We start from the raw sequence: 17,425 nt of genomic DNA, 5'->3' as shown, positions 1-17,425 counted from the left end.
TTCTTCATATATCAAAGTATTAACTCACTCAGTACGGCCAGTCCTCTCTTCTCCTCTACACAGACCCCTCGGATGTCCAGTGGGTGTCTGAATGACCCAACCATTAGCTTCCGTCGTGAGAATTGTGGTATTCTTTGTCAACATTCACGTCTTCAGTATAAGAGCCTTCCGCTTGCAATATTTTGATGATGGTAATTGGGGTGAAACGCTGTTAACGTCGTCTTTTTCGCCGTTCGTATGGAGAGAGTTAAGAACAGCAAGTACTTAAAGTATCAATGCCAGTTTCAACAGACTGTGTCTTGAGGACACCAAGTGTTGTGACAAAATTAGCAGTGTGTGTAAATGGAAATTGAAGGCCGGTGGATATTCCAAGGGAAGTAACTGCTATGCATCTACGATGCTATGACAAGTTTGTTCCCCTGAATAAAGGCTGGCCCTTTTGTGTTTAAGAAGGAGATTTATGCAGCATCAGACAGATGATTACAAATCTTCTGAATTATTCTCACAAGGATCGCTTGTTTTAGCTGTCTCATTTAGAATGTCTTTCCAAGACATTTGAGGAGAACAAGCACTTCTCATACTCTCAGTATTTCTGCACAAACATTTTTTTCTGTTGACTTTTGTTTTACGCCTTTTCTCACCCCGTATTTTTTCTTTCTCTCTGTTACTGTCTGATATTTTTCTCTCTTTCTCCTGTTTTTACTGTGTGTTTTTCTCTCTTGTATTTGCTAAAACTTCTTTTTCGCCCCCCTTCCCCCCTCCTCTTTCATCTGTTTCAGAATTTTGCGTGCATGTAAACGTTTGGTGTGAAAGCACTTTGATTTGTTTTTTTCTGCACAAGATTTAGCACATAGCTGTATTACAACATTTATTGTTATTATTGATATTGTTATCATTATCATCACCAGTATTATCATTATTATTTAATCATTTTTATAATTATTATTGTTATTATGATCATTATTATCATCATCATAAAATCATCATCATAGCTGTATTAGTACATTTATTATTGTTATTAATATTGTTATCATTATCATCACCAGTATTATCATTATTATTTGATCATTATTATCATCATTATTTTTTCGTAATTTATTATTTGTTGATAATACTATTCTGATTATTATGATTATTATTATCATCGTCATTATTATTGCCCCTTTTCCCTGTCACCCACAGACGCATGCAGGCAACTGCCCCAAGGAGGTGCTGTGGTGTGAGAACAAGTGCGGAGCCAAACTGGAGCGACGCTTCCTCACCAACCACATGAAGAACGAGTGTCACAAGCGCACCGTCACCTGCCAGTACTGCGACCGGGAGTTTGTCTACGAAACTTTGCAGGTAATAATAATAATAATAATAATAATAAAAAATGTAGGCTTATATTGCGCAGTACCCCCATCTCAGATGGGGCTCACCGCGCTTCACAATAAAAATAAAAAAAAGAAGAAATTTAGGACTAAGTGTCGTAAAATATGTACAAAGTCTACAAAGTTTAACATCACAGGTACACACACCTGTTTGGGTTTTTTTTACCTGTGTTTTAGGAGTGTTGTTTTTTCTATCTTTTTTAATCGATTATATATGTATATATATTTATTGATTGCTGATTTGTGTTGAATTCAGTGTTGTTGATGTGTGATCTGTTAGCATTGAAAAGAATTATACAAGTCTGTTTATACTGTACAAATCAAGTTTCTTTGGTTGTTTAGGCTTCTGAATGTTTCAGTGAGTGGAAACACATTGATAGTTTCTAAATGTGATGAAGTGTTCTCAGTGTGTGTGTGTGTGTGTGTGTGTGTGTGTGTGTGTGTGTGTGTGTGTGTGTGCGCGCGTGTGTGTGTGTGCGTGTGTGTAAGCACTGAAACAAGCTCTTAAGTGCTTTACAAATAAGATGCTTAAAGTAATGGGATAAACACATAGTTGTGTGTGTGTGCGCGCATGCGCGTGTGTGTGTGTGTGTGTGTGTGCATGTGTGTAAGCACTGAAACAAGCTCTTAAGTGCTTTACAAATATGATGCTTAAAATAATGGGATAAACGCATACAATGTATGTGTGTGTGTGTGTGCGCGCATGTGTGTGTGTGTGTGTGCATGTGTGTAAGCACTGAAACAAGCTCTTAAGTGCTTTACAAATATGATACATAAAATAATGAGATAAACACATAACAGTGAAGCAAGAGACATATCAAAGAATCATAAAAGTCACCAAAAAACACCGTGGCTGTGTCCCCCCTGTACAGACCCACCAGTACCAGTGTCCCCGGTTCCCAGTGTCCTGCCCCAATCGCTGTGACCCCATCAAGATCCCCAGGGAGGAGGTGGAGGTGCACGTGCAGGAGTTATGTCCCTCCGCCACCACCAACTGCCCTTTCAAGGAGGCCGGCTGCAAGTTCAAGGTCAGTCAGTCAGTCAGTCAGTCAGCTCCGGCATGGAGGTTAGAGTTACTGAGGGAGGGACGAGGGAGAGAAAATGAAAGCTTGATACTGGGAAAAATTTGTGTGTTTGTGTGTTCGTTCTTTAGTTTAATGTCTTTTCACTAAAAGATATATATATATATATATATGTGTGTGTGTGTGTGTGTATTTGTGTGTGTGTGTTGGGTGTTGGGAGGGGTAGATGGGAGGTGTGGGCTGTGTGTGTGTGTGTGTGTGTGCATGTGTGTTGTCTGTAAATATGCTTCATGCTCTGAGATCAGTGTGTATGTGTGTGTGTGTGTGTGTGTTGTCTGCAAATGTGCTTCGTCCTTTGACATCAGTGTGTGTGTGTGTGTGTGTGTTGTCTGTAAATGTGCTTCATGCTTTGACATCACTGTGTGTGAGCAGTGCCCCCGCTACAGCATGGAGCGACACCTGGAGGAGACGCAGAAGACCCACCTGCACCTGGCCTGGGACCTGGTCAAGCGGCAGCAGCAGCAGATGGCCCATCTGTGCTCCGCCCTGCACGCCACCACCCACATCACCGACGGCACCTTCGTCTGGAGGATCTCCTCCTACAAGGCCAAGTACATCGAGGCGCTCTACAAGAACGGCAAAGAGCTGGTCAGCCAGCCCTTCTACACCTCCCGCTTCGGCTACAAAGCCGCGCTGTCCGTCTTCCTCAACGGCAACGGCGCTGGGGAAGGGAAGTACCTGTCTGTGTACATCAAGCTGCTGCCGGGGGAGTACGACAACATCCTGGAGTGGCCGTTCCGGCTGCCCGTGTCCTTCACCCTGTACGACCAGCACGGGGAGACGGACATGCGCGCCAACCTGACGGAGAGCTTCGTGCCAGACCCCACCTGGAAGCACTTCCAGAAGCCCGTCAAGGACGTGGACTCGCTGGGGTTCGGCTACCCCAAGTTTGTGTCGCACGACATCCTCAAGACCCGGGACTACATCCGGGACGATTCTCTCATCATCCGCGTCAGCGTGGACACCAAGAGGTTCATTCTGCCCTGAGGGGGCTGGGGGTTGGACCGTGTGTGTGCGTGGGTGTGGGGGGGTTGGAGGGGGGATGGGGTCTGCCTTAAACTGATGACGAACTCTCTCAAGTCGCTCTCTCTTTCACAGGAGTTCAGTTCTGCCATAATTTTTTTTGTTTTTTGTTTTTGTTTCGTAAAACCACAGGATTTTGAGAACAGTATGCAATATGGGAGAGAGACTAACAGTGAGAGCACAGATCTGTGTATGGTATGCATTTCCCTGGAGTCATGATGTGAATATTGACAAGACTGCGAGATAGTCATAATGATTTTGCTTTCTGGTGTTGCATACTCGAGGTATTGAGTTGGCAATTTGTGAATACCATAGAATGTTCTGGTCATAACAAACAGCATGGGGGTCAAGCAGTGAATGTTCATGGAGAGAGAGATGGCCTGTTAGCAACAGCAGATATCTTTCCCCGCCCCCATTTGTTTAAAAAAAGAAGAAAAAAAAGCTTTAAAACTGACCAGATTCTCATGCTGTTGTTAATGAAAATGTACATTGTCTTGCATTTGGGTTGCTGTTGCTTGTTATGAGTTGATGAGTATGTTAATTGATATTACTCAGCTGCCTTTATCTGTGTGTGCAATTGACGTACCCTGAAAATTAATGTTAAAGTGCATGTGCATGTATGAATGCATACAAATGCATACAAATGCATTTGTGTGCATGTGTGTGTGTGTGCGCGTGCACGCGCATGTGTGTGTGTGTGTGTATGTGTGTGTTTGTGTGTGTGTGTGTGTTTGAGAAAGCTGGCAGGTAGTTGCATGCATGTGTATATATTTATGAGAGTGTGTGAATGCAAGAGCTTTGAATATGTGTGTGTGTGTGTGTGTGCGCGTGAAAGCAAGAAAGGGAAATTATACCAAGCTAAATCTGTTGTTTTGTGCAAAATGCCATTCATTGATTTCACTGCAGTTCAGTGATCCTGTTTCACATGTCAGTCACAGGATAAAGCCATGAGCTGAGTCAGAAAGAAAAGAAGCAAAACCCAGGACAGAGACAAAGCAACTATTTCCGTCAGTTAGGGGTTCAGTAGGGGTTCCTCAGTAAGACGCAACTGACCACACAAGACACACACACACGCACACGCACACACACACACACACACACACACACACACACACACACACACCACAACATGAATACCCAACATAACAAAAATGTTTTTCCTGAAACCAGCAGTGAAAGGGAAGTTGTCATCCTAAGGAGTTAATTCACTGCCAATTTGGCCATAAAAGTTTATGGGGCCTTGAACCTTCTTGATACATAAAGGGGGAGCTTGTTAACATAGTTGTAACTGTTGTGAACTTCATAATGTTGATTAAAACGTGAAATATACAGTCAACTCTGTCAGCATTATGGTATAATGAATTTCATTTGATATTCTGTATACATACTCCCATGCTTACTGAGTCACTTTATTTGACATTCTGCCATAAGCCACTGCATGTTAAATGCAAACATCAATGGATAGCACTATCCCAGTGTCATTTAAAAGGGAAAAAACAAAAAGGTGAATGTATTGAGTGGCTTGGTTCCTGATTCAGTGGGGGTGGTAAGATCTGTAAAGGCATTTAACAATCAGAATTATGCGGGGTGTGATTCACTCACTATAATTTTGGGGCCCTGTCATATTGAGTCTAGTCAGATTTGTACAGTGATTTCATTATATACCCATAAAAGCATTTAGTTGCTTTCAAATGATGTGCATGTGTGTGAAGAGAGTGTGTGTGTGTTTTAGTGAGTGTTGTGTGTGCATTAGAGAAAGAAAGTGCATGTCAGTGTGATAAAGGGAGATAGACAGAGACAATGTGTGTCAGAGAGAGTGTGTTTGTGCATGTATCTTTTTATTTTCTTTGTTCTTCAGTTTTTAATGTATGCCCTAAATATTTGCCTTAGACATTCTGTCTTGCAACCAGACAATGAACGGTTGTAATCTATCTTTGTGCATGACTGCAGGGAACACAGAAGGGTCTGTTTCATAAAGAATTCCTATACATTTTTTTTTTAAACTACTCATTTTGCTCAAGAATGGAAAATTGTGCAATTCCACTGTGTAAGTGAATAGTATACAAATACAAATCATCAAGAGGCAGTCAAAGACAAACACTACTGAGATTTTTTTTTTGTTTTTTGTTTTTTGTTTTGTAATAACTAAAATTGTTCAAATAGTCTTCAGCTCAGTTTTCTGATTCTTGTTTGTATTCTTGTTGCTGATGTTTTTTTGAGTAGCTTTCTTGCCTTGGATTTATAGTACCTCTTGACTACTTGTTTCCTCAGTCTGTTCTCATTATAGTTCTTGTGCTGTGGTACTGTATCATTGAACATAATGATTGCAAATATGTATATGTTCTTGTACAATCTGTTTATCAGTACTGCCATGCAAAATATTGTACAGTGCCATTTTTTAGTTTGTTTCATGAGCACAGTGACTTACAGAAACAGTATGGTCTTCTTTTTTTTCTTGTCTTGTCTTTTTTTTTTTTTTAGGATTCTCATAGGAAAAGGTTGTTTTGTTGAGAACATTGGCCTTACCATTTTGTTACAGAAAAACACATATGCACACATTCACATATGCATGCACACATATACATGCACTTGCACTCTGTAGTGCAGACAACATAATGCACTGTACATATTAACATACTGCCTCCCTACCCCCCTATCCTCCCCCCTAGCCCCCCTCTCCAACCCCCCATACAGCCCACACACTTAGATGTGAGTAATTTTCAGATTTATTTTTTCTGACGCTCATGTACACCAAGAGAAATAAATGCACTGACAGAAGTTGATCATAGTTGAATTTCAAATCAGAGATTTGAATGGCAAATACCGTATGAAGATCGCCCACACTGATGAGTGTCCATGTGGCACTGGACCCCAGACCCCTGAACACATCCTCCAACACTGCCCAACCCATGAAGCTCTACGGCGTCAAACCTGGCCAGGGGGCACGGAGCTACAGGCGCAGCTTTGGGGAGACCGCCACGACCTGGAGAAGACCGTGGGCTACATCGTGGCGACGGGGGTGACCGTCTGACGCAGCCAAAACATCGAACGCAGAAGAAGAAAGAAGAATGGCAAATGCAGAAGTTTGTTAGTCACAACATTTTCTTCCTGTTTTGATTGCTTTGATTTGCTTCAACTCCATTCATAAGAAAAATTAGACATCAGTTAAGAAAGGTAATGAATAAGAATCGATGATGAACACATGATGAAAAAAATTAACAAAAAGACCTGTAACCTGTGAACAGAAACTGATTTGCTTCTATATTTCTTTCTTTAGCATATGGCAGATTCCATTTTTTCTTTTTATTTATTTTTTTATTTTCTATTTTTAAGTGGTGTGGTGTGGCATTGTTTAGATCAGTCCCACATAATTTGACTGTCTCCTTGAGACTGAGAGATAAATAGGAGAGGCACTAATGTTTTATCCATGCTCCTCTACAGCTGTGAATCCTGGCAAATTAAGATCACACAGCAGAAACAAATGGGATGCCTTTGACACTGAATGCCTACATAAGATCCTATGGGCATCAAACAGTGTGTTTTCGTTTCAAATGAACAAGTCAGAGAGATATCCAAACATCTTCTTGTGTCAACCATCACTGGTGTCTGCTGGCTGGGACATGCACTGAGGCTCCCCACAACAAGAACTGCAAACTGAGCTGTGAACTGGACAGCTGCAGGTCGGAGAAAGAGGGGATGGCCCAAGGTGAACTGGCAGCAAACAGTGGAGAGAGGCCTCAGATTTGTTGCCAGACGATGGGGTGACACCAGCGAATTGGCTGAGGACTATGAACTACAGAGCACCATGACTGCCTCATGTGTCAAATGATGCGGGAGCATCTTTGTCTAATGTTTTACTTGTCAGCTGTTGATTTTTTCCTGTCTATATATGCAGGCAGCTTACCGATTATCGTGTACGTTACTGTCGCTCAGCTGCGCCTAATGATGTGAACTTGTTTCTCAGAGCAGCCTTGTTTGAACCTTTGTTTGTTCACTGTCTGTGACCTGTTGTTGTAAAATTAATTAAGTGTGTATGTAGTTGATGATATGTGAGTTTGTCACTGGAAGCAGGTCCTCTGGATTCATGTACATGCATGTTGACCCACCACAGATGTGGAAGAGGTTTTGAAATTAAAACACTCAGAATATTTTTTATTGTTTTGTTGGTTTGGGTGTTTTTTTGTGGTACCCATGGTATGTGTGTGTGTGGATAGAGAGAAAGAGAGAAAGAGAGTGGTGGGAAAGCATGTGGCTCTTTGTGTGTTTACAGGTACACATTCCTGTGTGTTTTTGAGCCTGTGGTTTTTTGTCTGTCTTTATCATGTGATTCTGTTACTTTGTTCTCCTGTGTCAGTTTGTGTAGTCATGTGGATGTTTGTGTGTTATATTTACACACACACACACACACACACACACACACACACACGCAAGATCATAGACACATTCACACACAACCACTTTCTCAACTACTTCACAAATAAATCTGTACACATGTATCCACTCACACATACATGTACGCACATTTAACACTCACATACCTGCACATAATTACACCTTGTATATGCATATGCATGTGCTCACACATCCATGTACACACATACATACACACTCCAAACAGATGCCTGCGGACAAAAAAGAATCATTCTTCTTCCTTGGTTTGGACTGGGTTCTGTTGAGCGTGTGTAGTCCAGCAATGGAGTCTGCTGTGCTAACTGTGTATGATAAGTGGGTGGCTCGTAGCTCAGAACAAAACAACAAAAACAAACTTGTTTTAAAAGATTAAAACTATGTACACATGGTGCCACTGTTTACTTGTTCTTAGATGAGCCAATAATCTGACCCAAACTGGCTTGAAGAGCTCCAATGAAGGTGCATCCATGAGGTTGGGTGGCAGAATGTTCTAATAATAATAATGGTATTTATATAGCGCTGAATCTTGTGCAGAGACAAATCAAAGCGCTTTCACACCAGTCACTCACACGCATGCATAACTCTAAACCTGGAGAAACTGAAAACAAGAGAGAGGCAGGGAATGGAGACTATTTTGGGAAGAGGTGAGTTTTAAAGCCAGACTTGAAAGAGCTGAGTGTGGAGACTTGACGAAGCGAAAGAGGAAGTTCATTCCAATTGCAAGGTCCAGAGACAGAAAGAATGGTAGCCGACAGTCGAGTGTTTGAATCTGGGTATGCGTAAACAGAGTGGATCCAAAGCCAATCATAGTGAGTGTGAAGTTGAAGGCAGCCACAAAGCTAGGAAGGGGCAGATTAGTGAATACATTCACAAAGTATGATGAAGCAGGCAAACCAGACAATAGAGAGTTACAGCAGTCAAAGCAAGAGAGAATGAGAGAAACTACAAGTCTAGATGTTGCGTCAATGGACAGACTGGGGCAAAGTTCTTGGAAAGAAGCTATTGCAGAGGGCTAGGTGGGTGGTGTGTTTCTGGAACAGTCTTTGGGCTTCCCTTGTCCGGCTATCCCCTTTGGTGTTGAAGAGGGACTTATCAAATTAATGTCGACCATGCTGATGTTGATCTTGAAAAGCATGGTGAGGTGGTTGTGTTGTCTTCTTTCAGTGATAGGCTCCCACTGCAGCGTATTGAGCATGCTGGTCACAGAATACAGCCTACACACACACACACATACACGTACTGTGACACTGGCACACACACACACACACACACACACACACCCACGCAAGCACACTGACCCACCCACACGCACACACACACACACACCTGAACTGTTAACTGTGTTGAGATTTGCTATAAATTTGGCTCATTGAAATAAGGGGGAAATCTTTATCAACGAGGGTTAAACATAATCATATACAGCTTTTTTATGCTCCCCAACTAGGAAGCAAAAAAAAAAAAGAAAAAAAAAGGGAGGGGTGGGTTCATCCTTTGAAAAGTATGAAGTGATTAAACGTTAAAAACAAAGATTAAAGATGGGGAGAAAGAAAGATACGGACACGCATGATTTCTTCGTTCCTGGCCATGGCCTCTAATGAAGGGCTATGCGAATAATTCGTGACATACGCAACACAAAGTGTGAAGAACATTACTTCTTCTTCTTCGTTCGTGGGCTGCAACTCCCACGTTCACTCGTATGCACACGAGTGGGCTTTTACGTGTATGACCGTTTTTACCCCGCCATGTAGGCAGCCATACTCCGTTTTCGGGGGTGAAGAACATTACGATAATCAAATCAAGAACAAGAGAGGCAAGGCCTTCAAGACTCACTTGTGATACACTGGAAAAAAAAACCCAAGCTTTTTATGTATTGAGTATAATTTCAAAATGTAATGTTTAAGATGAGAAAGATCAGTTTAAAGCAAATTAAGTCCCCTAGCATTAATTACAGAGTAATTTCCCTTTTTTTACCATCTGCACCAAAACGTTTGCAAAATAAATAAAACTTCCATGCTTAGCAAAAGAAGTTCCTGTTTGAACAAAAATTGATAATAATGACTGCTCTTGCTGTTGGGTCCAGAGACAACCGAACACCCACCGGGTTAAAACATAGACTCACTTTGTTTACACAAGTGAGTCAACAAAAGCGAAGCATCGGGGGAGAAAGAAAGAGAGACAGAGAGTGAGAGTAGGGGTAGAAAGAGGGACAGTAGCGGAAGTAGCTATATACTAACGCAAGTCTGGATTCTGCGACACTAATCAACAGAGACAGAGAACATAGACACTAAAAATAATGTCAACGCAGAGAAAGAGACAAACGGAGACAGAAAGACATAGACAGATGCAGAGACAGAAAATTACGGCGACTTATAAGAGTTTGACATTTAATGACTAGTGCAGAAATATCAACAGCGATTATGAGTGAAAACTTCTTTTTTTTTTTCCAATTTCGTGTAACATGCACCAAAAAGACAATCGAAAAGGTGAAAGTCAGACTTAGGATTTCCGGTTTGACAAACCAGAATTATTATTATGGACTGTATGGGGAAAATGCCCGTTGCGTAAGAATGCTTTGGAGTATTTTGGATGAAAAGAGAACCACACACTTTGAATGGTAAGTCATGATTTAAGAACCGACTTAAGACATGTCAATGTACAGACAGTGGTTGACATAGCCGATAGCGCAGACAGAAAATGATGCGGAATTTTACCCCTGCTGTTTTGGGTCACAGTGACCATTGGTCAACAATGATTCATCTCAAAGCCTGACCAGCGCTTTGAGTCAGTCTCTACCCCTGACCTACTATTTTGTTTGTTTATTCAGAGTTTCGGTGTAGCGTTTATAGACATTAGAACAGTCCTCACGCGCTGGCGCCTTCTTGAAACAAACCGAACCCACTGGCATTCGCAACTTGGTTATTTTATGATTTATGAATGATTATATTCTTCGCGAAGGTTGATCCCAGGAACTAGGGAGCGGAAAACGTCAAAATGCCAAAAAAGACTAGATCGTTTAATAATTGTTTACAGTAATACAGTGGCGGCATTCACAAAATTGTGCATCCTAGTTTGGTACTGTGTTTATCATAATAATCATTTAGAGGTTATCTTACTCTCAGAATCAAGTTTTGCATTGTAGCTCATTAGCCTACTTTACTTTAGTCCACTTCATGCAAGAGTATGGTGTAGTGGTGTGGGGCCCATGGGACATGGACTATGGAGTGACTTGAACAAGGGACCACAGCAGTAAAGGGCCAAAGACGTGAGCTGTGTGACTTGCACGCCACAGGAACAGAGACCCCAGTCATGAAGGGCCATCATAATCATGATACATTTCAATCTGACTTTGACAACAAGTTTATTACTTGATAAGGACTGTAGAGGGACACATTCAACCCCCATACCTTTCTCATGTGTGGACTAGAAATCTTCCTCCTTCGTTTTCATTTTCACAGTTGTGATGCAAGTTGTTTTACAGTTTATGAACAAGTGTATTGGAATAGCCAATTTACTTCAGTGCTTAAAAAAATGGATAAAGATTTTATCTTCACCTCATCAGTGCCGTGCATTATTCTGTTTTTTGTTGCCTATTTTTCAAGCATTTAGGGTAACGGAAAGGTAATAATGATAAACTGTAGTATGCAAACTACTGCAAGAAAGTATACGTCTCTGGAAAGAAAATAATCAATCAATTTCAGAAAGTTTAAGAAAATAAGGGTTAACAGCAACCCATTTTGCAGACAGTGCAGTGGAGTGTGTAGTCTACTGTTCATAAATACCTGCATATGATACTTTGATATCCAATCCCTTTGACGCAAGTGTGTTTTTTGAATACCATGCTGGCTAAGTTTTTCACATGTCATTCCACCTCTCTTCACTCCCTCCCACCTTCCCTGCCCTGAATATATATATATATATATATATATATATATATATATATATATATATATATATATATATATGGACTGTTCTTCTTTTGAGTTAAACAGTCATCTGCCATTTTGAAAGTGTTGTCAGAATTTCGAGTGAGGTAAGTACTACAAATAACATCATAGAATGACCATACAAGGCTTGGTTGGGTGCTGCTTCTCCTGAATAATTGAAGTAAACATATAAATCTTTCTTGCTGGTACTTTTTGGGAATAGTAAAATTCACTAGGTTACATGGCAAACAGTGAACAATTTAACTTTTAAGTGGATGTATACAACTTTTTTTTTTTTTTTTTTACAAGTGTACGCATCTTTGGCACTCAAGACGCTAAGGCAGTTCTTATATATACTGCCATAGTCCTTTCATACTTCGTTATTTACTGTGCAATGAACATAATATACTTTATTTCTTCTTTTTTTTTTCATCTCCCACTCTGTCATCTTTTTATTATCTTAATAATATATAATATTGATTTTAAAAAATCACACAGACACAGACAGACAGACAGACAGACAGACACACACACACACACACACACACACACACACACACACACACACACACACACACACACACACACACACACAAAGTGACAAACTACAAAAATTTATGTATTACTTTACGAAGTTTATATCAAGTGGTAGTCTTGAGTAAGTTGCTATGGGTTTTTTTTTTAATGACTTAGAATCATTCTGTTTTATTTATTTCTTTTTTTATTGGGATCTGAAGAAGAAAAAAAATCAAATTTGGAGAGAAAAAAATCAGGATGGCAGACTTGATTGTATTTGACTGTGTTTCAGGTGTGTAAGGAGAAGAACAGTGACACTGGTACTAATCAGAGACTGCTCTTCAACTCTGAAGCACAAACCTGACTCAGGCAAACAGTCTTCGAAGGGTTAGGTAGCAGTAAAAAGACAGCATCTGCTGAAAGAGACATGGAGTTTCCCAAAGCTGGCACGTCGGAGCTGGATTATGGCTTGAGTGTGGGCCTGATGTTGGACATCACCACAGACAAATCGCTGCTGGATGATCACTGCGCCGACGCTGACGCCAGCTGCAGTCATCAGGCAGGGGACCTGTGCAAAGAGCTGTCCCCCACCTCCTCAGAATGCCTGTTTGCCAACTTGCCGCTCTTTGGAGAGTGTGGGCTGGAGCTGGCGCAGGACTGCAGCAGTCCCTGTGTGTCTGACTCTGCTGACAGCTCTCCCTCCAAACTCTCAGGGGGGACATCGGATGGGGAAGAAGAGGTCACACCCCTTCCCCGGAAGAAGGAGGTGCCGAGGGCAAAACTCAAACTGGAAGGGACAGTGACTCGGGTGTTGCCGCACAAGTGCCAGGTTTGCGAGAAAAGCTTCCTGTACAGCTCCAACCTCACCTCCCACCTCAAACGGCACAGGAATAAAAGTTACGAATGCACGCAGTGTGACAAGACCTTTGCTTTGAGCGTGAACTACGAAGCTCACCTTCGATCCCACAGAGGGATCAAGCCCTACTCATGTGAAGTGTGCGGCAAGAGCTTCTCCTGGAGCGGGGGCTACCACCGGCACTTGAGGATCCACTCGGGGCTGAAGCCCTACACCTGCACAGACTGCGGGAAGGAGTTCTCAGACATCGGCAACTTCAACAACCACCGCCGGATCCACACGGGGGAGAGGCCTCACGTCTGCCTGCAGTGTGGCAAGGGGTTCTCTCGCAGCGACTCCCTCAACCGCCACATGATCACCCACTCCCACGTCAAGATGTTCGCCTGTGTGCAGTGTGGCCACGAGTTCAAGCACCTGGAGAGTCTGAACAAACACTGCCGGCGCATTCACGACGTCCTCAAACCGCTCAAGCGGGCCGAGTGCATCAAGCAGAGCCACCGCATGGCCAAGCTGCCGAAGCGAGAGCGCGCCAAGGACTAGAGCTGGGTGAATTGTCGTGTTTTGCAGCATCTGTTGTGCGTGGGTGATAGAACTTTTTGTTGACTTGTGGAATGTTGTAAGGTGATGGTTCTGTTGACTTGTGGAATGTTGTAAGGTGATGGTTCTGTTGACTTGTGGAATGTTGTAATGTTGCGTTTTTGGAGTGCCTCATAAGAGTCTGTTTTTATATGTTTTAATTGATATATATATATATATATATATTGCCATGATTTTTTGTATGAACATTTAAATGATTATCTTGCAAAACATTTTGTATCTATAGATATAATGTATGTATTATTATATTTTCCCTTGATTCATAAAAAAGAGTCGTTTTGCGTTAAACTTAGAAGTTGAGACCATTTTTATGGATCTATTTTCCACCTTGCTGTATGGCTCAGAACGCTAGAGGATGAAAGCGATCCAACAAACTTGTCAACCTTCCACATGAAAAACCTCCTAAGAATGCTGTGAATATCCTGGCCCAATACCATAGATCTGTAATCAGCAGCTACTTACCCATGGCATTACAGAGAACCTGGAGACCGTCATGAGGTGGTGGAAATGGATTGGGCACATCATCATGTGAAGAGAGCAAAGTCACGTGTATCAGTGGGACAGCCCTTCACGGGACACCAGAAGGTAGATGCAAGAGAGGAAAGCCAAAGAACACCTGGCACAGAACAGTCGAAGGAGAACTTGAGACCCTGAAGTACACCAGGGCAGTGCAGGAGTTGTTCATTTGTTGTCTACCTTTACCTTACCGATAGATGGACAGTCACAGTTGATAATCCTTGTGTTCATGTATTCACTCACAACTTACAATACATTATATATATGTTCATTTGATTAACAATCATAGCTTATACATTTGTTTATTGATTTGATTCACAAACAGTTTATATAGTGAATGTTGGTCAGCACTTTATTTTATGGTATTTGTAGAGAGACTAATTAGTAGTACTTACTAAGAGAGTGATGAATCATGTCATTTTGTATGAACTTCTAGTCAAGAGTCGTGCCAAGATCTCTCCATTGTCTCACCAGTCTGCTATCAATAATCAAAGCCCCATCAAGGAAAGAAGTCTTGTGTTGACAGGCGAGGGCATGATTTAGCAACTGGACAACAAAGAATTTCTTTATTAGTCTGAAATATAGATTTATCAGAATCAAATTTATTGATGAGAAATGAAGTAATTTTACTTCATAAGAAAATTATTAATTCATTTTACCGGGGTGTAAAAAAATAGTTCATGGGTGGATCACCAGCTTCAGGAATTTGCCTTGTGATTCAGACCTGTGGTCTGTGAACAGAACCAGACAAAATTTTGCTCTCCATGTTTGTAGTGCTCAGTTCTTTGTACTTATTTGTACTTAAATACAGTCGCTGTCTGTACTCATTTTTTCAGAGCTGTCTAGTCTTCTGTGTAACATGCTTGAGTCTTTTGGACTTGAAGGAAGGGCAGGGTGGGGGGGGGGGGGGGTGTTTGGAAGGGTTGTTGCTCATTTCTCCCCAAACAGGGCAGTCACTGAAGTGAAACAACATAGTTATTGCAGTGTACTTTGTACCAGGGTCACAGTGTACTTTGTACCAGGGTCACTGTGCTGTTCTATGACTGCCAGTACTTTGTACCAGGGTCACTGTGCTGTTCTATGACTGCCAGTACTTTGTACCAGGGTCACTGTGCTGTTCTATGACTGCCAGTACTTTGTACCAGGGTCACTGTGCTGTTCTATGACTGCCAGTACTTTGTACCAGGGTATCTGTGCTGTTCTATGACTGCCAGTACTTTGTACCAGGGTATCTGTGCTGTTCTATGACTGCCAGTGCTTTGTACCAGGGTATCTGTGCTGTTCTATGACTGCCAGTACTTTGTACCAGGGTATCTGTGCTGTTCTATGACTGCCAGTACTTTGTACCAGGGTATCTGTGCTGTTATATGACTGCCAGTACTTTGTACCAGGGTATCTGTGCTGTTCTATGACTGCCAGTACTTTGTACCAGGGTCACTGTGCTGTTCTATGACTGCCAGTACTTTGTACCAGGGTCACTGTGCTGTTCTATGACTGCCAGTGCTTTGTACCAGGGTATCTGTGCTGTTCTATGACTGCCAGTGCTAGCAAGTGTCAAGAGGTGTTACTGTTCGTGTTAACTTTGGTTTGTTCCGGATTCAATCTGAAGGCTAGTACAGTAGCACTAGTACTGTAGTAGTAGTACTGATAGTCAGATTGTGGGGAGAGCATGTCTGTCAGTTGCACTGTTGTTTTTATGCCAACACAAGATCTGATTAAAAGGGACCTTAACTAGTGTAGGTCAGTCATTATACACAGGGAAATTTTCACATCAGCAGTGAGCAGATTTCAAAAACGATTTCATTTGAAATTGAATGTTGTCATGGCTCCACCAGTCTCTCCTCACATGTGCTCAACGTTTCAGATCAGTTATCAGTTCACGTTTAACAACTTTATTGCACTTTTTATTTGTTTTCTTTAATTCAGTAGAGTAGCTCACGAGTTGTTCAAGAAGTCAGGTTTTTCCTCACCATCTCACTAACTCCTTAGCAGTGGTTTTATGGCGAACTTAAAATTTCTGTTGTTGTTGTTTTTAACCCTTGACTGCTGAATGATATGAATTATGAAAACAGTGTGGCATGATGTTCAAGAACTACTTCGTATAGAAGTTAGAACACTTTATACATGTGTACTTTTCAGTGGTGTGCTCCCATTTTGCTGAACAAAAGCAGTGCAGTTCCAAGGAGAGGACACATGTCCAACACCCTGACCTGTCAAGTCTCTTACCTCACTCAGGCAACAGCGCTTCATTGTCAAGCATACTTGTCGACAACAGTCCAGGGGTTAAAGTTGTCCTCTGCTTTTTGTTGTTGGGTGGTTTTCAGTTCTGTAACGAAGTCTGGTTCACACCGAAATTCACTCCCCGGCCTCTTCAACAAACCACTGGAAGTCATTGCTTGGAATGCTCAGTTGATGCGTGATGGTGAAAGTCACAAGTGGTTGGTTTTGTGTCTGGTGGTGTTTTTTTAACAAGTTAGGAAACCTTGAGTTGAAAAAAAAAAAAACAGAAAGAAGAAAAAAGAAGCGGCATGACTTCTACGAGAAACAGTTCCCTGTGGACTGCTGGCGCTGGGACTTCAACTGACGAATGTGGGTGTGGCTGTGTTGGAGGGGCTGGGAATGAACATGGTGGGAGTAATGCCACTGAAATGGTGCATGTGAAGGGGCATGGAAAAAAGAAAAGAAACAAAGAAAAAGTTCACAGCTATAGGCTAGTGTTTTGGGTTTAAAAATTTTTAAATTTTTTTTATTGATAACTCATTCTTTGTTGAGTAAGAAACTTAACTGGTGTGATGACTGTTATATGTCTTGATCAAATGTACTGGTACATTTGATCGTGCCAGTTTTTATTTTTCCTAATTTAATCGTCTGTGACTGCATGTTGAGTGAAATGAATGACATGAAACTGTGGCATTTGTTTTTATTTTGTTTTCCTATTGTGATAGTTTGAGGTAATGGTGCAGTGCAATAGACTGGTTAAAATACAGTTCATGTTGTGGTTGATTTTTTTTAACCTGAAGTGTAGAAAATGTTGTCTTTCCTTTCAGTGTATGTAGACATCATTATGTGTCATATACTCAAGTGTGAATGTTTCATTATTTGTATCGATCATTATGATATGATAGTCAT

General features: G+C 41.5%; 2 protein-coding genes across 8 annotated transcripts in view; both read left to right on the top strand.

Moving 5' to 3' along the window:
* Window positions 1-4,500, top strand: part of LOC143288032 (TNF receptor-associated factor 4-like) — a 102,341-nt gene extending 97,841 nt beyond the window's left edge. For all 7 annotated transcript variants that reach the window (XM_076596287.1, XM_076596294.1, XM_076596289.1 and 4 more), the window contains exons 5-7: window positions 1,183-1,344; window positions 2,246-2,401; window positions 2,828-4,500. In XM_076596287.1, the coding sequence (XP_076452402.1) occupies window positions 1,183-1,344; window positions 2,246-2,401; window positions 2,828-3,442 (933 nt within the window). In that variant the 3' untranslated portion in view covers window positions 3,443-4,500. The remainder of the gene's footprint in view (window positions 1-1,182; window positions 1,345-2,245; window positions 2,402-2,827) is intronic.
* A 5,889-nt stretch (window positions 4,501-10,389) lies between these two features.
* LOC143288366 (uncharacterized) lies at window positions 10,390-17,095 on the top strand. The gene is made up of 2 exons (XM_076596765.1): window positions 10,390-10,502; window positions 12,620-17,095. The coding sequence occupies exon 2, from the start codon at window positions 12,755-12,757 to the stop codon at window positions 13,721-13,723; it is 969 nt and encodes a 322-aa protein (XP_076452880.1). The 5' UTR covers window positions 10,390-10,502; window positions 12,620-12,754; the 3' UTR covers window positions 13,724-17,095.
* Window positions 17,096-17,425: the final 330 nt, after the last annotated feature.

This window comes from Babylonia areolata, chromosome 12 (assembly GCF_041734735.1).
Source record: "Babylonia areolata isolate BAREFJ2019XMU chromosome 12, ASM4173473v1, whole genome shotgun sequence".
NCBI lineage: Eukaryota > Metazoa > Mollusca > Gastropoda > Neogastropoda > Buccinidae > Babylonia > Babylonia areolata.
The sequence above is the reverse complement of the archived record's forward strand: the minus strand, read 5'-3'. Positions and strand labels throughout refer to the sequence as shown.

Coding starts and splice junctions, on each gene's coding strand:
- LOC143288366 (XM_076596765.1), top strand. CDS start 12,755: ATGGAGTTTCCCAAAGCTGGCACGTCGGAGCTGGATTATGGCTTGAGT.